Raw genomic sequence first — 24931 nt, forward strand, 5'->3', positions numbered from 1 at the left:
TTCGTTCATATGCCTGCTTTTGAATTGGGTGTTTATCACACTTGTCAATATTTCTCTCCTTTTGCTAAAAGAAAATATCTCCATGAAGTTTTTGGTTTTCCCCCTTGCTCTGCGTTGATTGGATTTTCCTTTTTCATCCTTTGCTGAATGAAACAAAGCTTGTTTGTGTTTCATTCTTCACAGTTCTTATTAGAATTGGTGATGGTGTTTTGTTTTGTTTCCTCACTATAAGTCAGGAGAGGGAATTTTATTTATTTATTTTGACAAGATACAGAGAGAGATACAAGACAGATGCCTGTTAGGATGCTGGCGTTTCTCATGTCACATCCTACACCCAAAAGCTGTTCCAAGGGAAAAAAAAAAGTCTTTTAAGATGGTTCATTTGAATCTGTGCACTCTACCCACCTGGTGGTTATACAGTGAACTGTTACTTTAAAGAGTAGTTGAAACACCAGCCATGTTTGGGGCAGGCTGCTCTTGCAAAGAGAGCAGTACATATAACAGGCGTCTACTGTGTGTGAGATAAGGGGAAAATTCAGCTCACTGACTAGAGGTTTTAATGTGCGAACTCTAGGGAAATAATATATTGACTGTTCCGTGGCACGCAAGAAAATTGAAGAACCCTTTGCAGACGGAGTGCTTTGCAAAGGATTCTATCTGTTTCTCTTAAAACAAAATCTGTGGCAAGATGTTTGAAATCAGCAGGACGCTTAATGCTGCTTTGTTAAATAATGAGGTAATATTTTGTCACTTTTTTCTGGGCAGCATCTGTTTCCCTCCCCCTTCATTTTTTTCCTGTGTTTATGAAGGATTCTCTTTCTTTCTCTTTCTTTCTTTCTTTCTTTCCTTCTTTCTTTCTTTCTTTCTTTCTTTCTTTCTTTCTTTCTTTCTTTCTTTCTTTCTTTTTTTTTTCTTCTCATTGAAGTCAAGGAAATAGAATTCACGCTTCCATTTGTGTTCCTTCCTTTTGGTGCTTTTGGAGAATTTGGTTGTCTTTTTTTATTTGCAGTTTCAGCCGGCTGCTGTTTCCTAGCCCATTGTGCCACGTAAGGCTTCTCCACTGTGCGGAGTAGGTAGTTATTAACGCTGAATTGGCTTCTGGTACAGTCCATCTGGACTCTGTGTGGGAAAGCTGGCTGCCGGCGACTGATGCTGAGATATCTGCAACCTTTGGGATGTGTGCATGGTGGCGAGGGGCTGACTGATATGAGATTACTTCTTTTAAGGGAAATTGTTATTAATGAGTCAAGAAACTGCTCATTTATGGTAAGAAGGATACAGCAGCACTGGCAGCCCCACAGCTCTGGGATATCATTTTTAGGTTGCCTTAGCTGCTTGAGTGAGACAAGTTTCTTTCTGTGGTGGTGGAGGATTGTGGCGGAAAAAAAATATCATGCATGACTGGGAGACTCGCCTGCCTGATTCTTGAGATAATATGTTAAGAATCTGTTGCTTTACAAATGTCACACCACTGATGTAGCGGTCAGCCCCTCACTCTGAAAGATGAATGGTACTACTGGAAACGCAATAATAAGGTTGACTTTTCCCAACAATAGGATTCTGCCTTTGTCTTTAGAGAAAAGGCCTCTGAGGACATTTGTGCATTTGTTTGAGGATTCCGTTGAAAGGCTTTAGAGTGGAGGTTTTTGGAAAAGTGATCAATATACAAACTGCATGGATTTTTAGCCTAGCAAAACTAGGTAATTGTTTATACTGTAATATACAGTTACTATTTTGGAAAACTGGCCAGAATATCTTTTGATATACCTAATGTTAATTTATGGCTCACTAAGTGTGCTGAGATTAGTATGGATGGAAGAAAGGGGTTTTAAGAAATTCCGACTTTTATAACCTCCAGAGAAATACACAGTAAATATTTTTGTTCCCAGTGAGCTGTTTTTATTTGTGTGTTAGTCAGCATTGTGTTCATGTTTACTTTTCACAGTATTTTGATATTGGTGAGATCATACTCAGAGTTTCTGTTGTTGATTTGGGGCACCTGTACCTGCCCGGTGTACGTGTGTTGAGCTCTTTAGAGCACTTAACCTGTGAATTTGTCCTTCATACACAGTTCAAGGGATACTGTAGTACTATTGTGACTTGTAGGACGCTTTATACATTTGTTCAAGAAATTATTTTAAAAGTTTACTTAATTCAGTATTGTTCCACTTGATGGGATCATAGTTTTAACATTTCTACTTTTCTATTTCACGTACTTTCATTTCTAATAGCTGAATTTATTTATATTCAAGTCTAATAGCTCATGTTGTATACCCAACAGATACTGTTTTATGGTGTATCTGTATTTTTAAAGTGTGTATATATATGTATATTTGTATGTGTGTTCATGAAATAGTAGCTTGGAGAAAATAGCTTTAATTTTCTAATGTAAAGGCTGTTTTCTTTTAAAATAATTTTTCACAGACCCATTTATTCTTGGACTTTGAAGCCTAGAGCATAGCATGATTTCCGGCCTATATTTCCACTTGGCCCAATCCCATCCCGCTGTCAGCTCCAGCCGAAGATGAAAAATTATGTTAAATTATGTCTTTAGTAATATTTGTTACCTCTGTGTATTTATTGAGGAACAAATTGACTAAATTATGAATTAAATAAATAGTGATACATTAGCCTTTGGGGTAAAAGTAAAACATAAACTCCTGAGATAAGCCACTTTAAAACCCAAACTAGAACAAAAAACTATACTACTGAAGGCTTAGTAGCATAGAGGTTATGAAATGTATAAAATGGGCAGACAAACTGTATACATCACCACACACTTGCTAAATGTCTCTTTGCAAGTCTTTTACGAGGCCAAAGAAAAAAGACATCCTTTGAAGGAGAGAAGCAAAATCACGTGTTCAGTTCGGCAAGATGAACACCCTGTACCAGTTATGAAATGAGGCTGTTGTCAAAAGTGTGTTTTACCTTTCTCTGAAGCAGTAGACAAAGCAAAGAGAGAATGTATTTTAGTGGATTTTTAAAAATTCAGATCATGTTCCTATCCAAGTTGAGAAATAAATTCATTTAAATAAATCATTCATCATTCTCTGTTTTGAAAAGCTCAGGCAGAAGGCAGAAAGGTAGAGGCTGACAGCTGCCCCCCTTCTCCCCCCCCCCAGCTTTTTTTCTTTTTTGTTTATTAGGAAGTAGTTTTCTGAAGCAAACTTGTATGAACCTAGTTAACAGAGCAAGCCCGATCTCAAACTTGCTTTCTTTTGAAACGCTGGCCATATTAGCTGCAGAAGGAGCATTACTCACTAAAAATCAGCAATATTGGGGAATAATAAAGTTAAAATGTAGATATATTAGCACATTAAAGTGCTTTTGTTGTATCTTTAAGCCCAGAGGCAGGTCATTAAATATGCATTTTGCTAGAAAGCAAGTGTCGAAAAAGATAAGGTGGTTGAAAACATTCTATAAGGGAAAAGCGCTCCGTCAGAGGGGTGGGGTGGTACCGCCCTCAGGACAGGGGACAGGGAGAACACTCCCACTGTTAAGGTTTGCAAGCCGCCAGTGACCTGCAGTTGTTACAGTACTTTTGAGCTGGGAGGAAGGAAAAGGTAAATATACAAGTATGGCTGTGTTGCTTCAGCCTGGCCTTAATTACCAGACACAAGAAGCAGTTCAGAAATCTGGTCTCTGTTGTTGTAGAGGTCACCAAATCATTAACATCGTCAATCTGGCAGTAGCTAATTTAAATAGCACCTGATGTTGCAACGCCTCCCTTCGTTTCCCCAGCCAATCAGATCCTGGCTTCAGCTGACAGATGGTCCCATAAATGGATGTAAAAAGGGGAAGCTTCGAGCCAATTTCAGCAAGGCTCTGTTCAGTTGTTCTTATCTACATCCTAGAATCAGGGGTTTCAGCTCACTGCTCCTTTTCTTTCTTTTTTTTTTTTCTTTCTCTCCCCCCACCCCCCCAAAATAATTGATTTACTTTACAGTCATCCACACTGTGTTCTGTGGATCTTTATAAATATATTACAATAGTAGTCATTTTAAAAATATATTCTGAAACCTTTGCAAATTTTAAGAGAAGAGTCGAAGCTCTGCGAGACCCAATATTTGCCAATAAGAATGGTTATGGTAGGTATGACTAGATTTATAATCTGTTGTTTGTGCCGCTGGAGGGGAGAAAAGCATATCCACCTTGACCAGTCTTATGCTTGCACAAGACTTCAGTTCTCTGCTGCTGTTTGGTTCCTACATTTACTATCTCTTTTGTGTAGAGAGTGCGGGTAGGTCCTTTTATTGAAAAGCAGTTGGGAAATAGATTGTCATTTTTAACAGGTCATTGTCAATTTTCCCTTCAACATAAAGGTGGGGGTGGGGAAGGGGAGGTGGGCTGAAATCATTGCTGGTTTGTTGAAATAGGTTATATTACCTGAGACCATAATGGCAAAAGAAGGATTTTCTTTTTGTAAGGGAGAGGGGGTTTGTCTGTGTGCCTCCTCGGTTTTGTGGGGCTCGAGGTGGCTGCCGCGGGCTTAGGAATCTCTCCATTTCCGTGCTGGAAATTTAAACCTTGAGAGGCAGCTCCTGAATACTGAACGTTGACATGGGCAGTTGTGTTTCGGGGGGCTGCGCATTCAAAACGGCAAAGAGAGTGATTTATTTGGGCTTCAGTAAATGCTGCATCTTGTATTTCAAAGAGTTTCCTGTCATGACCTCATAAAAAAGAGGAGGCGGCTTGTATGTGTAGCGGTGCCTGGCGTGTTGAGTTGTTGCTTCCTTCTCTGGGCAGCAGCTCTGTAAGAAGGAATGTCAGCTTTTACATAACGTTCCTTTCCGCTTTTGACACACTGTGTGAGGGTCCATCTTCTTCTGATCACAGATGGAGTGGAATGGCTTGAAGATGGTAAGTGAAAAGAGGAAGACAGCTTGGAGGTTCCAGCCGTGTGTGTGTGTGTGTGTGTGTTCGTGCGCGCGCATAAGGATGGTGGACTGTGCATCGTAAATCACTGTGCAGATCGTTTGTGTGTGTATGTGTGTGTTTATTAGTGTCTCTCTTTTCTGAAAACCAGAATCCATCTCCAAGTGTAATGGCACTGCACGCACACAAGGCACACACACTGCCTCTTTTATCGAACACACATTTTAGCCAAGCAAGGTTGGTGTCTTTTTTGACAATCACAGTGTCACCATCGCTGTTGGCTGGCGTGCCCACCGCCTCTGTGAGCTTTCAACAGAATTGCACGACTGTTAAAGTTAAAGGCACATTTCTTTTTTCAGTCTCCTACTCGGAGTGATGGGGAAGGCTGGGAATGAGGGGTGGAGGAGGTGAGGCTCAGTACCAGCAGATGCAATTGTGGAACAGGACTTTTGGATGTAGAAGGGGAAGTAGAAAACCTTTCTGCCAAAGTAGTAAATCTATTTTTAGCATCATCTTTTTCTGAAAAAAAAAAAGAAGCAGGGAAACTCCTTGAGTGCCGCTCCTGTTGCCTGATGTTGACCCTGAAGATATGGCACAAAATGGCATGATCAGATGCCACGAGTGCCCACTTTGACTTTGAATTTCACTAGCAATAGCTTTCACAGGGTTTCAAAGCTTGGTATGGGGGGAGGCTGTAAATTCATATCCATCTCACTTATTTTTTGCTAGAAAAGCCTCGGGCGGACTTTTCGCTCTGCATAGATGTTATAACAAAGCTGTGGTCTTTTTCCCATTCTTAGCGGATTGCCTTTGTCTGGCTGCTTGTTTTGATGGGTGTAAAACAAATAAGATTAGACCGAGCAGCCCAACTGAAAGCGATAGCTGGGAGGAAAACCCAATGAAAGGTTGCCGGGGAAACGAACAGAGGAAAAGCCGGGTAGGGAGCAGGTGGCTATCATGAGAACACACTGCAAACAGTGTAAAAAAGGCGGGGGGGGGGGGGGGGGGGGGGGGGGACAGGACCTTGATTATCTTTGCTGTTCTTTGTGGCCGGCCCAACTTTAATTATTCTTTATAAATAGGTGTTAATTACATTTCTAACTCTGGTTTACAGTGATTTTTAGAAATCTATTTTTAAGCATCTGTTCTGTCTCCCCTGTTGTGGCTTTTTTTTTTTTTTTCTTTTGGTTTAAAAAACAGAGAGAGAAGGAGAGGGGGAAGGGAAGTAGGGAATCTTGCTTGTTTTTCTCTTTCTCCCTCTCTTTCTTTCCCCCTTTTCCCTGCTGTGAAATTGTGCTGGGAAAAATCGCAAGGAATCCTCTGAGGCCATTTGAAAAAAATGTAAATTATATTGAATGAAGTTGACGGAAGCATAATAGTGAACTCCCACAGCTGATACGTTCTGTGAATGATTTCTTAGAAATTTCCAGCAAATATCCATAAGAGAAATATAGGTAGAATACATTTACCCTAAGCAATGATCTTGTGCTAGGTGGTATTGGTGTTTTTCCTAAATCAGATATTGATACTACAGTTCCGGGGTGTTCATTGTATCTCTCATTTTATACCCCGAGTAGAAATTACTTTTTAAAATAATAAATGAAAAGCTCTATTCTAGTCTTCTGCTTCGCCTCCCTCTCCATGCCTCCAGCCACAAGATCCATCAGGCTGTACCCTTGCAACCACTGCCTTCCATTCAGCATTTGGTCCTGGTCTTGGCATAAACTGAGTGAAAAGCTGATTTTTTTTCCAACGTCTCTGAACGTCTGGGACCCATGCGTGCACTGGGTGACAGGCATCTCTTGCTTTTTCTCTCTCAAAGTGTGCTTTACTAGTAGTCTCTTTTTCTCATGATGGTGGGTACCAGAAGGACTGAAAGGTATATTACTTAGGTGAATAGAAGGTAGCATAGAAACAACTGAAACGATGATCTATTTCGGTTTCTTCTGGAGAGACAAATTAAGTACATGATAATTTTAAGCCCCAGAATGAGAGATTAAAAGACGCTGAAATATGCTAAAAGGTTAGGAAATATAATTGGCTTTATTGAAAGTACTCTTAATTTTTACTCTCTCCATTGCAAATCTCTGCACCCCTCCCATTCTTTCTTCCTTGCAGATGCTTCTTTTTGTTTTGTCTTCTTATTGGGGGATTTTTAAAATTTGTTTTGACTGTTGAGGTATAAAAAATAAAATAAACATATTTTTTGTCATACACTTGAACCTCTTACTCTCATATCTTGAGTGTGTAAACATATGTTGTTATTAAAAATAGAATAGTTTTCTGATTATCTCAAATTTATTTTTTTCTGAGAATTTTTCTGCATATTTTAGTTAAGGGGAAAATAATTTCTGTAGGAACTGTCACCTTGGCTTGGGTTGTAAAAAAGACACGTGGTTCTACTGCTGACCTTTCTCGCTTCTTTGTCTTAAAAATATTAATACCTACTACCTGCATGTGGAGGTGTGTCTTTATGGAAGCACAAGGCTGAGTGTGCATTTATTAAGAAATGAAAATCTGATTGGAAATATTTCTGCAAAAAACACCTGACTACATCCCAGTTTTAATGATCAGAATATTCTTGTATCTCATTGAAATATAATAGTTAAATCATTTAATATTTAAAATTTTGAATGAACTTAGGTGGGGAAATAGCTGAAAAATTTCTTTGAGAATCATTGATTTATAGGACAATTTTAATATCCCGTTTAAAAAAACTAACAAGCAACTTAACCGTTCATTTGTGATCTCAGTTCCATTCATTCCTAACTGCCATTCATTCAAGTCATCCTCCTGGCCAGGTATAGATGAGCTTGCTTCTGTGTGATAGTTTTCCAAAGCCTTAAAACTTTTTTCTCTTCCTATAGCCCTTCCTTGGTCCTTTGAATATTCAAGGATTTTGTTGTGAGAGGAAGTCCAGATTGTTGTGAGGTAATAACAATAGAATTTTTTTTAAAGAAAGAGAAAGAAAATGAGCTACACACTTTAGTATTAAAACTCTGTCTTGAAATAGGGTTTGAGACATGTTAGACTTCACATATTTTAAACTTAGCATTTCTCTTGGGGATAATCTATTTGAAATTTTAAATCTGGAAATCATTGCATGAATGGTGCTTTGTGTGTGTGTGTTTAATATCTCTAAAAGAATTTGTAAGTGAATCAAGGTGTTTTACTCAAATAAGAGTTACCACTGACAATGAAAAGGGTTTCCTCAGGGCAAGTTCTTTTCTTTGGTTTGATTTCTTCCCTTTGCTCTTATTTCCTTATTGTGGGTGGATTCTCTTCCTATATGTAGACCAAAAACTACTCCTTCCATGAGGAGATATGTTGATATGCTGCTTCAGTTAGCCCTTGGCTTCTTAATGCCTTATTTTAATTTAAAAAAAAGCTGAAACAAATTATCAGTGTGTACCGCAAGTAAGGAATGGCGGTCTTGATAGAGGTCATTGTACGTAGACAGAAGTCCTTTGGCCTTGACAAATTTCTTCATCAGTTTCAATGATCTGTGGCCACCAGGCACTTAATTTATATGCCTGGACACTTAATATGTACATTTGTTGGTGAGCTGGCCAGCGGATGCTAGACACATGAGTATGCACTGGCAAATGCTGCAATGCAGTATTTTTTCCCAATGTCATTAGGAATTTGGGGGGTATGAGGGGACATAAACAATCTCAAGCTTTCATCTTACTATTTTCCAGTCAATGGGCTGTGTTGTACAGAGCTGGCCAATTCCCCTTTTGAAAGTGAAGTCAACCTTTTATTGCCCACTATCCATCTCCTATCCATTTGATAGATATGTGTATGTGAGAGAGAGGGAATGTGTGTGTGTGTGTGTGTGTGTATCAGTGTAAGCATTTGTGTTTCTGGAATCCTGCACCTGTCTTAGGTTTTCCTCTTTTGGTATTACCAAATGTGTATACATACTTGCAAGTATATGCGCATCTAAAAATGGAAAGAAAACCAAACTGGGCTGTTTTCCCATAAGAAGTGGCTTCTCCTCCTCACAAATTCCAAGTTCTTTTATTAGAAAAATACAGAAATTCATCAAAAAGGTATATCTAGACCCCACAGACCATTAGACCAAACACCTTTCTTTAGTTGCCACTTGAGAAACCATAAATGTGTAAATCCATAACAATATTTGTGAACTAGAAGATACCCTTTCAATCAAGGGGTTGGGTTCAAATTAAAATATATGTATATGTGAAAGGAGAATTGTGTTTTCTTTGGGAGCATTTGCACCTAATCTTTAAACATTGGTAAAAACAAGGAGGAGGTAGCGTGGCTAGTACGTGGCTCGTACTTCATTTTGTGAGTGTGTGTGTGTGTGTGTGTGTGTGTTTTAGGAACATCCTTGTATTTTTTAAGTATTTTTAGGAACATCCTTGTATTTTTTAAGTCTCAGTGTGCTTTAAGGGTAGAGGGCTTTTATAGGTCAGCAGCTTTTTAAGTGTACAAAGAAAGGTGATCTGTGGGTGAGTGGGAGTTGTCACAAGCAGTAATTGTCATAAATTAGCCATCTAGAAGTGGAAAGAAGAAAGAAAGCTGGAGGACAAGAGTGGAGAGTGGTACCAACATGTGGACCTGCACCTTGCCGGTATAAGAGATAATGAGTGATAAATCTGAACTGGTGCAGTGTAGGTTGCCCAATAATTTCTCAGAACCTTGACTTTGCAGGTTCATTACTTCTTTGCTTGCTTGTTCACACCTTTAATTATATCCAGTTTGGGATACTAGCTGGGGGCACCAAAGATGAGCCATTTGGTTGTTTAGTTCATTAAGCATTCAGGCAGTGTGCTCACAATAGATTTGGAGCATCAGCCATAGAAATCAAGCACTTTGGAAATGAAATTGTTACAAAAGAACAAAAAATGAGAAAGCAATCAGCCAGCTAGCTTGCTTTGGATGTTCACATCCACTCTGCTTAGTGGTAATATTTATGCTGTTCCTTGTACATTCATTAAGCAATAACTTATGCAGTGTCAGTGCTCCTAATAGGCTGCTGGCTCTCTCTCTCTCTCTCTCTTTCTCTTTCTCTCTCCCCTCCCCGTCTCTTTATCTCTGTCTCTCCCCGTGCCCTCTCCCCACTCCTGAGATTTTCACCTTTTGCCAGACCATTTTAGCACTGACCATTTTTGCTTTGGGGAAGAGCATTATTCACATCCTCATTGTATCAAACACCAGAAATATTTTCCCCCCAATGTGGATCCCCCTGTACAAGGATCAAGAAATGCTGAATGCCATAAAGGAATTCTTAAATAAATTTTGGTTGAAAAAGCAGTGAAATGTTGAAGAAATAAGGTCAGTGTAATTGTTATACTTGAATTTTTGTTTTTTGTTGTTTTTGGAAAGCCTTATTTTTAACCACAAAAGTAAAACACAAAAATAGCATATGTGATTTTTTTTTTAATGGACAAAAATTACAAGTCATAGGTCTCTCCTGAAAATAACTTTCCTTGGACTCTGGGTTTGAAAATAACATTTAAAATCAAAGTTCATTTCTTAATTATGCATTTTGAAGCTATAAAAATGTAGTAATTCATAAGTATTTTTTCTATAAGAGGTTTAGTTCTTTTTTCAGGATATGAGGAAGCAGAGAAACAATTCCAGTCAAGATGGCAAATTCTGAAAAACACACCACAGCATGGAGGTTTCCTCTGTTTTGCACTTTGTGGCACTGAATCTACTCCTGCTCATTCTGAGTCAGTTAAACCTTCTATTGTCTACTTTCTTGGAACAACTAGCCCTTGACGTTATTTTGCCAACTGTGTCCATAGTGGAGGCTGGCTATCATTTGTTGTTGGATGAAGAAATATTTGTTGAAGACTTACTATGTGCATTTCTTTGAAACATGGAACTCAAAGTCACCATTTCTTCTGACACTAATCAAAAGATACATTAGAGGCTAAATCTCTGTGATTTAGGGATAAAATTGGGTGAGGGATTTTAAGGTTGGACGTCATTCAATGAGGTTTATGTCAAATTATGGGAAAAGATCTGTTGAAGCATTCAAGTACATAAGTGTTTTTCCTTTTGTATTTATAAGAGTCTATGCATGACTCTAAAAGATAGAAATAAAAGCTATTCTGGGCATTTCTGTCTATAAGGTTCCATGTATCCAGTTGTTCACTCTTAGGAAAAGGTAAAGTTTGAACAGTTGGAAAGAACTTGTCTATCCGCTGTCAGCTGCCCATGGAGCTTGGCTAGATAACCTGTTAATTTTACAGAAATAAGAATGCCTTGCTTCTGACAGAGATGACTCTTAGAATAACTTTTCCCATGTTACTCTCCAGGGACAATCTGAGAAGATAGTGACCTCCTTGGCATACCCCTGTGCAAACTTTTTTTAGTTGTCTAGAAGTAGAGTTGATATAACCCCTGTGCAAACTTGACATTTGCTAGTGGAGAGTTACTTTGTCATACATACCTAGATACTGTGTGCAGTGTGTGTAAGTGTGTGGTATAGATAGACGGCCATGACCCCCGGTGTGCCCTGGGAAGTATCAGTAATGGCTTCTCAAGTAACCTGTGTTTTCCTAAGCTGCCAGTCTAAACCCTTTAGAGTTTTGCTTTCTAATTTGTACATGAAAAATAACTGAGTTGAACTTTTTTTTCTAGTGCCCCATTTGAAGATACAACAGTAGTAAATACAGCTTTAATGATAAACTTTGGTTCTAAGTGCTATTTAAAAGTCTGTAGTGGAAAGCCTGAGAACTTGCAGTCTTTACTAATGAAACCTTCATTAGGCAAGTGCTCACTTAAAATGGAGTAAACGACTAAGTCCGTGTAATTTGTGATTTTGATCAGATTTAACTCATCCTTTCTTATGTTACTTTTTGTAATACAGCCAACCACACATCTAAAATTCTGGATATTGTACATGTCTTCAATATTAATTATCTCTGTTGTTGCACTGGGTACAGACAGTACAATTCCCACAAGTCCAGATTCTTACTGTAACACTAAAACAAAAGTGATATTTATGAATAATATTGGGAAAGTTGTCCTCATAGTAACCATTCCCCAAAGGAAGCTTTACGTAAATATGCATTTATTATTCAGGATATTAAAAGGGAATCCTTAGCTTTTACTTTTTAATTTGGGCTAAAATATGTAAATTGGTTTTATTTTGGAGTTGCTCTGTTTTAGGTGGCTTTGGGGGAGGATAACTTTCTAGCTTGATTATATTTTAATCGTCTCTGTGGTAGAAAAGGTTCCAGACCTGAAACCAACCTGTTTATTGTGATTAGAAACCAGAGGGCCAGTGTACAGATGGGGCTAAAAACATATTACATCAACTGGTGCACGTGTAGAAAAATTAGATTTGTTTCTAACTAGATACCACTATTCCCATGTTCTTGTTAGCAGAGGCCAGGGAACCACGAGTCTGCCTTGGGCTCGGAGGACCTTCACAGGGCTCCTGTACAGGCAAGGCTCTGGAAAGATTGCTCTTTGTCTTAAGAAACCAGGACGTGCGAAGGACCTGAGTCAAGTGAACTTGGGTTAGAATCCTGACTTTTCCGATTAGTAATAGAGTGATCTCGGATGAGGTACTTGAGCTTTCTGAGCCTCAGTTACCTCATCTTTAAGATGGGAATGATAATGCCTGACTCACAGGGGTTCTGTGAAGATCAGATGAGAAACAGTATTTGAAGGCACCAGTCACACACAGGAGTTGAAAAGTAAAGGTGCCTAGAGGACATTCACTCTCTTTCAGTCTGTAGTCGTTCTATCCGTGCCAGATGTCCTGGGGAGAAGTGACATTGCATGCTACCCTCACGGTCTCCATCCTCTCCCCAGAACTCATGGGGATGGGGGTTGTGTTTGACACACAGTGGTTTTTAAACATAGACAAGCCCTCAGTTCTTCCCTGGAATTGTGTGACTTTATTAAGTTTTCTATATTCTCCTAGGTTTTTACAAGGTACATCCATGATCTCCTTTGGAGTTCGAATTAACTTGGGATTTAGTCATTAGAAAAAAGGTGAACATAAAATTAATTTTAATTGATGCTGTTTTCCCATTTCTTGATAGAGTCTGTTAGGAACTTCATAACTCATCCAGAAAGAAAATAAAAAGAAGTTAAGGTTAATTGATATGGTCTCATCTTTGTTGTCTAAGATAGATAGATAAGGTGAGTGAGTGAGTTATTTGACTTTGGCACCGAAACCAACTTACTTTGGACCTATTTTTCCCCTTCACCACATCAGCTTTTTTTCCTCTATCCCTCTTTTCCCCAGTAGGCTGAATTCTGAAGTTCTGTTTCTCAAGGAGTGGGGAAGAGGTTGAGGTAGAAACCGGCTTAATGAGGTTTTTCTAACTTGCCATCAGTTTTTCTTCTCCTGCTTGGTGAGGCAAGATGATGGATGGCTTTGGCAGTGTAAACAGCTCTAGAAGTGATCGGATTGACTGAGAGGTGTGGGAGATGGGAGCGGAATGCTGGCCCTCAATTTATTAGCCTCCCATTTGAAGGAAGAAAAGAGAAAGGAGGAAAATCACCCCAAAGGCCTTGACATAGTTGTTGATCACACACAGGGGGGAAGGGGTATGGGTGGTGTCAGGACTGGTGTTAGGCCAAGCCTAATTTAGTTTATACCTTTTCCCAAGGCTCTGAAGGGGGAAATAAATAGGCACATAATAAATTCACAAACTGTTTTAAATTGGGACCTGTTGCTGTCACCAGTGAGGATGAAGAAATAACACAAGTAGTCCCTTCCGAGGATTCAAGAATTAAACTGAAAATATAACCTTAGACTACTGTTTTAGTGTCGTGGATTTTGAATTCCACTTCATATGATCACAGGAAGGATGTGAAGGGAGCAATTTTCTTCCCTTCAATTTAATACTTAAAACTAGGGGAAGGGATTATAAATTGATCTGATCCCCCAGGTGCCATTTTGCAGGTCCTATGTTTTTATGCAAAAGACCCATTACTGTGAAACAGACAGACAGTTGAACTTTTTCTCTTTCCACATGTATCTATTTCAAGGCTTCAACAAGGTTCATCAAAGGATTTTGTAAGCAGCCTTGTATGTGGTATGCAAGCTCTCTGGAAGAATTGAGTTGATTTTTAGACAGTGTTTATATAGGCAGAAATATATCAGTGGAAGAAAGGGGCTTAAATTTGAGAAGGTAGAATAGAAGACGTTTTCACATATTTTGTCCTAGGAAAATCTCATACCTATTAATGAAAGACCAAAAAGAGATGATTGGGTGAGTGATTTGAGCAGGTGAATGGACAGGGAAGGGGCAGGTGGATATTCTTAGGATCTCCTTGCCAGATAAGGGTTTGCATTATTTAAAAATGACCCATATTTAAGCCCATATTTGAATCTCAATTCCTTCTTGCTTTACACCTCTGGCTTAAGGTTATCTGCAAGAAGATAAAAAAAGACTTCTAACTTAGAAGAGCTTTAATAACAACTCTTGAACAGGTGAACTTTGGAGACACGGACTTGCAGTTGGTATAATCTTAACAGTACTGCTTCTGAACTATCAGTTGTTCAAGAATAGAGGAGCAAGTTTGCATTTCTAGAACGTCAGCTGTTCCCAGCACAGTTTTGCTGTAATGGATCTGTGACTATGGAGATCATTTCTTATATTCACTTAACATTGCATAATTTTGACCCTGTGATGGCAGTTTAATCTCTTTAATGTAGTTAGGGCAGGGACTGTTAACCCCTTTTTATAGAAAATAAAGCTCGGCCGCCTGCCTTAGGTTACATAGTTAGCAATATCAGCAGTCCTAGATCCAGAGTGTTTGGGAATACATCCAGCTTGGCCAAAGTTTACTTCTCGGGGAGCGAGGGGGAGCAATTCCTTTTTCAGATCAAGTTTTTCAGTGTGGGATCAGCAAACACAATTTTGTGTCTATTGCATATAAACCACACTCCAAGTGCCTCCTGGAATGTCACAGTATTTTAAACATACTCTAATATAGTGGGTAAGGACATGACAGAATGTGAAAATTGTCTCAGCAGAGGAGGAGGTACAATGTGCAGAAGAGGGAGACATTCACTGTTGTTGGAGGAAATGCCACTGGAGTGGAGCCAGGAAAGATGGATAGGCAGAAGAATTAAGACAAAGGGGATTCCGTGTGGAGGGAAGAGTATGAGTAAAAGCACAGAGGTGGGAAATTACTTAAGGAATAAGTAGTCTGGTATGAGTGCAGCGTAGGATGTGTAAAGGTGAAACTAGAGAGACGGGTAAAAGCTATGGTTTAAGGTGGTTCGGGTGTTTTGACTTGGTTTTGACTTTAATTGATAGCTATGCAATGTCTTAGATCAGAAAACTAGAGTTTCCTGATGGTTTAGCAGGGTCAAGACCTGTCTTTATTGAATCATGATTTCTCAGAGGTTGAAGTCACCATAAAGATGCTTCTAAATTAGATATTGGTTATTTAGAGGGAATCAGCGTTAAAGCACTCTTCTGGTCATGGTATGATGTTATGATGATACTGCTCATTGGTACAGTCACGCTGAGGACTGCTTTTAGGGTTACAATGCCAAAGAGCAGTAGGGGGGAAGATATCGACTTTATTTCAGATCGTAAAGAAATGTGCCATTAGAGGAGTTTGCTGCATTCTCTCATCAACAGGTACCAGTGCTCATTTTGTGGGATGTGTGGCCAGAGAGAAGATGGTGGTGGTTTTGGAATAACCTGATTTCCTCCAGAATAGAAAAGTACCCGCTTCAGACTTCCAAGTGCATGTGCCGAGGCATGCTTGTCTCCTCTGGTAGTCTGGGAGCCCTGGAGGGTAGAGATCATGTCAAATGCTCTCTTACTTCAATGTTGGGCACGTGATAGGTACAATAAATGTTTATTGAATTATAATCTTTTTAAGGAGTCTGAATTGCAGAGTTAGAAAACTTGTGAATCTTGGATCTGTCATCAATTTGTGGGAGTCTGTTTAGTCCAAGTCACCTGACCTTTCTGTGTTTCAGTTTCTTAATATGTAAAATAGAATTAATACAACTTCATAGCTTGATGGGAGGATTAGTTAAGCTATATCCTTAATACACTTGAACAGACAGGATAACAATATTAGTTAAATTACTAAGTTCTAGTTTGCCTAAAACTGTTTTACTGAGTCTTGACCAGAATTTTTAAAAATTAAAACAACAAATGAAATAGAAATGAAAATTTCAGTGGCTGGTACTTAGTAAGGGTATTATTTCATGAAACTTTTGTTTCAGTTACCTATGTTCTGAGTTGTGATATGAAGTTGCTGTGTTCAATATATTACTTACTTTTTGTTACTTTGTTGGATCATGGTTAGTAAAGTTTGAAAAACACTGTTCTAGATGATAATGATCTCTGAATTATCCAAAGGGAAAAAAAACAGTCAACTTTTTTCACAGCTATGCAATGCAAATTCTCTAGTATTTTCCAAATTATTAAAGAAAGGATGACTTCTGATAATTTTAGATTTAATGTGGAACATTGTATCCTAAATCTTTGAAAGTTAATGTCTGCATGATATATGTTGGGGCTCTCTATTAATTACAATATTTATTAACTAGCAAATCTCATTCCTTGGTCGAGCTATTTTAGCTGAACCTGCAAAGTAATAATAATAATGACAGTAATAAGTAGTGGAGGTGACCTAGATGTGAGACTAGAAATAGCGAAATAAGCTTTCATTTGTTGAGCGCTTACTATGAGTCAGGCACTGTCAGACAGCATCCCTTTTAATCCTTAGAACAACCTTAAAAGGTAAACGTTAATTTTCCTGTTTTAGGGATGAGCTAACTGGGGTTTTGGAAAGTAAATTAAAGTTATATAGCCAATAATTGATTGGGCAAGGATTCGATTTGAACCCAGGTCTGTCTACTTCCAGAGCAAAATTTCAAAGTTCCATGAAGATGTATTAAGATGCCTGCTAAGTATTAGCACTGTACTCCTCTACAAAAATAGGTGGGTCAATTGGTCTTTACCCTTAAGGGTTTACTACCTGCCCTTGAGATTTTTCTGTGCATGAAAGTAAGTAAAATGTGACTTAATCCTAAGAGGACAGGCACAAAGACTCTCATACTAAGTATTTTATTTTTGGAAGTACTGGGAAAAGCGCCTGGCACATAGTAGGTATTCAGTAAAGATTTGTTAAACTGAATTGAAATTGGATTAATTCTTACCTGGTGACTGGGGAGAGAATGGGACAATACTGGGGAAGCTTTGTGCTAAAGAGTGTCTTTACCTGCGAAGTGGCAGATCTATCTGTCCTAGAGCCATTCAGTGCCTTTTGGAATTCTTAGAATGGCAGCAAGGAAAGCCAACTGGAGTTCAAGAACTCAAATTATAAACTTCAAGTTTCATTCAGGCAGAGAGAACTTTTTCCATTTTAGTATAAAAAGAGAATCCGGGGCTTCCCTGGTGGCACAGTGGTTGAGAATCCGCCTGCCAATGCAGGGGACACGGGTTCGAGCCCTGGTCTGGGGGGATCCCACATGCCGCGGAGCAACTAGGCCTGTGAGCCACAACTACTGAGCCTGCGCGTCTGGAGCCTGCGCGTCTGGAGCCTGCGCTCCGCAACAAGAGAGGCCGCGATAGTGAGGGGCCCGCGCACCGTGATGAAGTGTGGCCCCCGCTTGCTGCAACTAGAGAGCCCTCGCACAGAAACGAAGACCCAACACAGCCAAAAATAAATAAATAAATTAAAAAAAAAAAAAAAGAGAATCCTGTGACAGAGACATTTGGAGAATGATAAATGAAGGGTGGGCTTCCTTAGAATTAAAAATAACAATAATAATTGTTGTTGTTAATTTTACTATACCACTTACTAACCTTATAACCTCAAGCAAGTCACATTACCTCTTTGAGCCTCAGTTTCCACATCTGCAAAATATTTATCCCTCTCAGGGTTGTTGTGAGGATTAAATAGATCCATTTGATAAATATTTACTAAGCACTTACCATTTGGTGGTCTCTGAGGACTTAGTAAAGGAGACATAGCCCACTGCCCTCAAAGAACTGAGTATCTGGTGAAAGTGCTGTGAGAGTGGGATTCAGACTCTCACCCCGTGAATAGGCCACCACTGAAAGAACGCAACACCCTGAAGTCTGCTTTTGCATGCATGTTATTGTCATGCATGCCTCATTTGCATCATTAGAAGTTCAAGTTTATTGAGGGTGCTGTGACAGTCATCTTCTTATCCCCTCCTCCCCCTGGGACCCAGCCTTGCCCAGTGGTACAATGTTACCTTATACAGTTGTCACTCAATAATCCAGCCCAATTCAGCAAATATTTACCAAGTTGTTCGGGTACTGTGCTGGGGAAGGGAGAGTAACATTTGCTGAACAGAGTTGAGTTTAAAATGACTTTAGAGCACAAAGGGGGAACAGTATCATGAGGTGGTGATAAACTACACTAGTGCTAAAAATGCCTGTGATCTATTAAGGAAGAAAATAGGGCCCCAAAGAAAATTCGGCAGTGAGCCTAAAAAAATAATGTATTCTTTCTGTTTCTCAGTGCTGTTTTGTTCGCATTTCACGGGGAACCAGTGTATTGCTACCGGCACAGAGTTGAGATGCGATCACAGAAATGGCTACTTTAGATTAATGGCTCAGGACCAAGCCCTGCCACCTTCACCAGGCCCAGAAGACCCTCCATGGCCTGGTCCCTTCCCTCCTTTCCAGCCTCCCATCCTGCAGCTCTCTGCCTTCCATTCATTCTCCACTGTGGAACTGCACCATGCTCTTCTGTACTTATGCGCAAACGATCCCTGGGTCTCCAACATCCTTCTGCTTTTCTTTACCTGACTTCATGAGACAAATCGGAGGTGACTTCTCACCCAGGAAAGATTGTCTGAGTGATGCAGGGTTAGAGCTCCTCTGTTAGCACTGTGGCATCCTTCCATCATTCATCTTCCACATGGTATAATCAATTGTTGATTTGTCTGTTTTACCACCACCTCAACAGTCAGGACTGGGTTTATCTCTCTGCCTGGCTCAGTAGGTGCTCAGTAATTAATTGTTAACTGAGTGATATAGTTGGATGTCTGTTAGATTGTCCATAAATGGGTTCTTACCAGGTGCGCTGTTAACCTCTAGCCTATGAGAGATGTGTTGGACCCAAAGCCCCCTTATCAAGAAGACTGGTTTTGACACTCCTGTTGCTTACCAACCACAGTTCTGTAACTTTTAAGTTGAAGGTCTTGAGTATGTCTGTTTACGTGAAACTTTTCCTGAGCGCCATGACTCACCTGTGATTCCTCAGTAATTCTTCTGTCACTTGCTCTCTGTACCACGCAGTTAACAATGATATATCACAATAATAGAGCCCTTTATTGTGTATGTGTCAGACTTTGCAAAAGAACTTTACTTAGGTTATCTCATTAAACCTCACAACAACTCTAGGAAGCAGGTATTTTTATTCCCATTTTGAAGAAAGAGCACCATGTAGCTTACATAACTTACACAAGGTCACATGGCTAGGAAATGTCAGACTTGGAATTCCAAGCCTACTCTGTTTGATTCCAAAGCTCATATTCTGTCTCCCTGTATCTATTACTCACCTCTTAAAAGGTGGGGACTAGAAAGAGGCATTTAGCCTAGTGGTTATTAATATTAATAAGAAGCATTTAGCCTAGTGGGCGTTTTGATCAAGATTGCCAGGGTTCAAATCCTGGCTTTACCAGCTGTGACCTTGGGCAAATCACTTACCCTCCCTGTGCCTCCATTTCTTCATCTTTAAACTAGGGCTCTTGTGAGGATTGGATGGACCAATGTATATTAAGGACTAAAAACAGTGTTTGGCATATAAAGTGCTAATGAGCATCATCATTATTATTATCATACAATATTAATTTTTTTCCCATTCTTCAAATATTTGTTTGGTGCCTGCTATTGGCCAGATACCGTTCTAGGTGCTGGAGATAGAGTGGTGACTAAGACATGCCATCATGGAGCTTTCGTTTTAGAGAGGGAAGACAGACAACAGAGTAAATAAATAAGTGGATATTACTAGATAATATATATTTTGTGATATCTTAGTTCACATAATGAAATGCTATTTTAGTATATGTGCTGACGAAGCAAGCACTGGAATGCTATTTTAAAAATACAGATAATGGAGAGTGGCACTAATGAGTACGTGTTTGTGGACACACAGGGAGGCCACAGCAGTTCAGCCAATGTCTTGCTTCTGCTTGGTGGGGTGGAGCAGTCCATGCCCTGCTCTGAAAGGCTGGGCTTTACATGTCCAGCTGCTGATTCTTGGGATGACAGGCTCGCCTTACCTGCACTCAGTGTGGGGTGGTCATCCCTGGGGTGGCAGGAAATTAAATGATTAGGTTGAGGTGTCTGGGCCTCAGGAAAACCCAACATAGAGAACTCATAAATAGGCCAGGGGTCTCCAGTCTATAGGGGAGAGACTCCACTCTCTTTCCCTACAGTTGAGGCTGTGAAATGGAATAAATGTCCTGACATGGTCAGAAGGAAGTTTTGGCCAATCATTCAGCTAAGGACGGGGTCAGCTGGGATGTTTTGTCAAATAATTTTGTAAGATCTCCTGATAGCTCTTTGCAGGAGCCTGGACCTAAAAAGTGAAGTAGTCATTGACACTATCATAGGATTCTTCATGTTCGTTAAGAGTGTTATAGTGGTCAAGAGCACGAGCTTGGGAGTCAGAGAAATCAAGGGTTTTTTCCTTCCCTACTTACTTGTAGTGGGGTCTTGTAAAGTCACTAACTTGTCTGAGCCTCAGTTTAATTGTCTATAAAATGGGGTTAATAATACCTACTTAAGTGGCTTGTTCCGAGGATTAATTGTTAGCATATGTAAAGAGCCTGGTTCAGGGCCTGGCTATGTAGTAGGCTTTTAATAAAGAAGAATTTTTTTTGTTAAGTTCAGTCCCCTCAGGGTGTGCATTTTATATATTGGTTGTTTATTGCGGGGCTCACAGGGGGAGATGTAGACTAAAATATGTGAGCTTCTTCCCATTGTACAGCCTTCAAAAACAAGAGCAGGTAACCTCAAAACCGAGGATATATCATCTCAGAAAGGATTGTGGACACCAGAGGAAAATAAGATTTGATTTGCTCCAAATCAGTATGGTAGAGACTGGAACAGCCAGTCTCTGTCACAAAGCTGTGTTGGCTCCATCCTCCTGGAGTCACAGGCCCTTAGAGGCCTGAGGCTCTGTGAAGAAAGGCACTTGATAAAAGGGCTTTGGGATCTGAAATCCTGAGTTCAGTTCTTGAGTCTGCTACTTTCTAGTTTTAAGTTTGAGTCCTTATAAATGTGTGTTGTCGTAGGTCAAACATGTTCAGGCAAAGGATCCTATTCTAACTGGAATTATAAATAAATCTACTTGGTGCTCCAGTGTGAGCAACTGAAGAATATTAGTTCTACAATATAGATAGAACCCTCTATATATTTTTATTTGCTCTCTCCATCGTGTATACTATTGCATAAAATTAGACTAAAATCTTAAGATTAAAAAAGAGAGAGATACAGCTTATTCTTATCCCAAAGCGCCTTTGTTTTCGTTAGCAATGTGTAGACTTAAAATTACTTACAGCAAACTCTCCGTTAAACACTTTTAACAGTAGAAAAATCCTTGTCTGCGCGTTTGACAGCACACCTTTTGTGCAGAGCACTGGATGAAGCCCTAAATATTTTCCTCCTCTTGTGGTTAGTGGCAAGTTAGTATCGTGATTCTCAGATAATTTATTTGACCCCCTTGGCCATTAGTTCACATTTGTTTTGATTTTGATGCCTGCACTCATCTAAAATAAACAGAGCAGGAAGAGTGAAGAAAAGGCTTAAGAAAAGGATTTAAAAATATAGAACTACACATTCCTCTTACGGTTTTCTCAGCACACTGCAGTCTGGTGAGTTGGGAAAAAGGAAGTCTCTTCTGATGTCCTTGTGCTGTCTCCCTCTAAACTCTCCTAACACCCTACCCCTGCCTCTGATTACTGATTCATTCAGTGGGCTTTGGTTGAATTCTTTCTCTGTACTGCATGCTGGGAGCAGGAAGTCAACCAAAATTCAGGCCCTGCTCTCAAGAAGCTCCTAGTCCGTGGAGAGACAGGCAGGTAGACTGTGACTGAATGCAGGGTGGTGAGTACCACAACAGAGGACAGAGAGGGGGTTCCCGAGATTGTGTGGGTCAGGGAGGCTGGCTTCAACTGAATTTTGCAAAATGGCAGGGTTATTTAGATGGTGGTGGGAAAAGCATTTTAGTTAGGGGGAGAGAGAGCACACATGCAAAGACATGGAGGGGACATAACACGGAAGGGACATACAGCAGGAGGCACTCAGAGTAGGGCACTTGCCTTATTGCATTTTGGAACTTTGTTTACAGATCTATCTACTAATCACTCAAGACCTGAAATCCTAGAGGGCAGGTATCAAATGCCCTGGAACTCAATTATCTAATAATAATAAAATATTTAATCTTTGCCACATTCCTATGAACTCTACCAATATTGAGAAAACTGAGACATAGGACTGTTAAGTAACATGCCCAAGGTCACACAGCACAACAGAGATTTGAACCTAGGCATTCAGGCTCTGTTGCCTGTGTTCTTAACCATTATGCTATGCATTAGGTAAGTATTTGAATTGATTTGAATTGGATGGATGTAGAAGTAATTACATGATAATGTAGTCTCTCATTTGTTTAAAAAAAATAACGTGGCCGGCATGCCAGGCTCTGATAGTTGTTGCAGCAAAATAATAAGAAGCCCCCTTGGCTTTGGCTTTGGCTTGTGTGACATGTAGAAACTCTCACAGATGGAAATGTTCTCTGGGCTCTTAATCGCCAGACTTTAGCCAGATTCAAACCCAAAGTGAAAATGAAATATGAGTTTAGGCCTGAAACAGAGGAAATCAGAGGTCAAAGGAATCTCGAGGTGAAGAAACAGAGGCTGTAAAGATGGCCTTACACAGAAAATGGAAGATCCCTGGCCTTAAAAATAGAGTCTTTTGAGACAGTTTGAAAGAAGGTGAGGGAAACAATAATGATAAGTACATATAGCTTTAGAAGATGAAAGTGCTCCTACTTTTAAATTGATTTTGAAGAGGAGAGAAAGAGAGATGAGAGAGGTTTATGATAAGAGCTGAATGGTGGGGAACAGAGCAAGGAAAGCAGATTTCACTATGGAGAGCAGAGAGCCACTCATTCACTCGTTTATTCTACCAACGAAACCCGGAGCTGGTCCCTGGGGTTACAAATGAATCAAACACAGCCCCTGTCCTCAAGGAGCTCACAGTTCAGTGATAGAGTGTGTACAAGGGACAGAGGAGGGAGCCGTGCTGGGGTGCTGGGGAAGGGTGTGTTAAGCCTGTTGATGAGAGAGGAGGGCCTTCCGGGCCAGCAAGAGTGTTTTGCAGAGTGTGGCATGAGACAGAACACAGTGTGCTCTGGTTTGTCATTGCTGGCCGCAGAGTGAGCTTTCTAAGGGCTTGTGGAGGTTATGGTGGGTAAGGGAGGAAGATGGGAGTCAGTAACAGGAAGACCCCCATTCCGATCCCAGCTCTGAACATTGTGAGCAGAGGCTAGTCATTCTACCCTCCGTTTTCTCCTTAACTCTTAGTTTGCTCACCTATAAAATGCAAGTGGTGGGTGGAAGGAGGACATATCCCATCCATCTCTGAGGATCTTCATGAAGATTAAAAGGGGTGTTGGGTGTGAATGTGCTTACAAACTCCCCTGCGTCTAGCATGTGATTTAATGAATTCTTTCCAGTGGCTTTGTAAGGGTTCGTCTCGTTTCTGCAGGGAGATGACACTTGCTGTGTTATCTCTGCACTTGCCACCGCGCCTTTCCGACGGTGGCCTGGAAAATCCTCCTGAAGGGCATTTGGTCCATGTAGCTGCCCCTTGGGGTCCACAGGAGGGAGGAGCCATCCAGGTGGACCAAGAATACCCCCCACTCTCTCACCCTGAGCAGGTCCATGTGGAAAGCCAGGAATGCCCTCCATATTCAGTATACAGAGCAGTGTGTCAATTTCCTGAAATTTCCCGTGAAAACAAAAGGGTTTTCATTTTGAGAAATCAGAAACCGTAATGACTGCTTATTGCATTTGAAGTATCCAACTTTAACCCATTCACAGTAGAGAGTTTTTTAAAAGAGCAAAGTGTACCAGAAATTGTGTCTGTAAGTGTTAAATATGGTGCTTGCATTATTCTTTTTTTAAAAGTTCACGTAATCTCTCCTCCTTTGCTCTATATTTTCCTGACTGGTGTTATTGTGAGAACTTATTAGTGAATGTTGTGAAGCATTTTGAAAATGGAAATAGCCATTGACATAGTGATGAGTAGTAACGTTTTTAAGTGTTCTTTTCTATTTCAGAAATTAAATTCCAGGGATAAATCTTACCAGCTCTCAGATTAGTCAACTTTGCCACCTGCAACACATTTTAATGGGCACATATTTTCAGTATGTTATGTTTTGGACCAGGAGAATGAACATGCATTAAGTGCTTACGGTGTGCTGAGCTCTGAGCCAAATGCCTTAAATTTGTTATTTTCAGTCTTCACAGTAACCCTGCAAGGCAGACAGAAAATTGTTCGCATTTTTCAGATGAGTAAATTTGAATTGCACCTCAGAGAGTCTTAAGTGGCTAAGCCAAGGTCAAGGCTGGAGCTGGTTTTCAAACCCTGATCAGATAGACTCCAAACCTCATGCTCTTTCCATTATACCACGTAGAATTTTGAATTAAGATCTTTCCAGTAACAACAATTTATTTGGCAGTATTTACTGACTAATAGCAGACACATAGCCTAGAATGTTTTTAATCGGATTAGATCATTTACTTTCTCTGAGACTACCGGGTTGCATTTTATGCTGATAGGAATTCTTTCCTCAAACGTGGAGGTTTAGGGAAGGGCACAGAATTTGGTTTCAGACTTGAGTTCAAGTTGCGGTCTGGCTGAGTGACAGTGGACACTGCCTGAAGCCTCATTTCTCCGTCATGTGTAAAGTGACTTCACTTCTTCAAGCCTCAGTTTCCTCAGCTGTAAATGAGAGGAGTGACAATTACCTACTTCGCAAAGTTGTGGGAGAATTAAGTGAAGTAACGTACGTGAAGATACCTATTACCATT

At 40.0% G+C, this 24931-nt stretch overlaps 1 protein-coding gene across 1 annotated transcript in view; it reads left to right on the forward strand.

Moving 5' to 3' along the window:
* The first annotated feature begins 1149 nt into the window (after positions 1 to 1149).
* Positions 1150 to 24931, forward strand: part of ELAVL4 (ELAV like RNA binding protein 4) — an 85337-nt gene continuing 61555 nt past the window's right edge. The window contains exon 1 of the mRNA XM_068537962.1: positions 1150 to 1266. Coding sequence (XP_068394063.1) covers positions 1150 to 1266 — 117 coding nt within the window. The remainder of the gene's footprint in view (positions 1267 to 24931) is intronic.

This window comes from Eschrichtius robustus, chromosome 3 (genome assembly GCF_028021215.1).
Source record: "Eschrichtius robustus isolate mEscRob2 chromosome 3, mEscRob2.pri, whole genome shotgun sequence".
In the NCBI taxonomy this organism is placed as follows: domain Eukaryota; kingdom Metazoa; phylum Chordata; class Mammalia; order Artiodactyla; family Eschrichtiidae; genus Eschrichtius; species Eschrichtius robustus.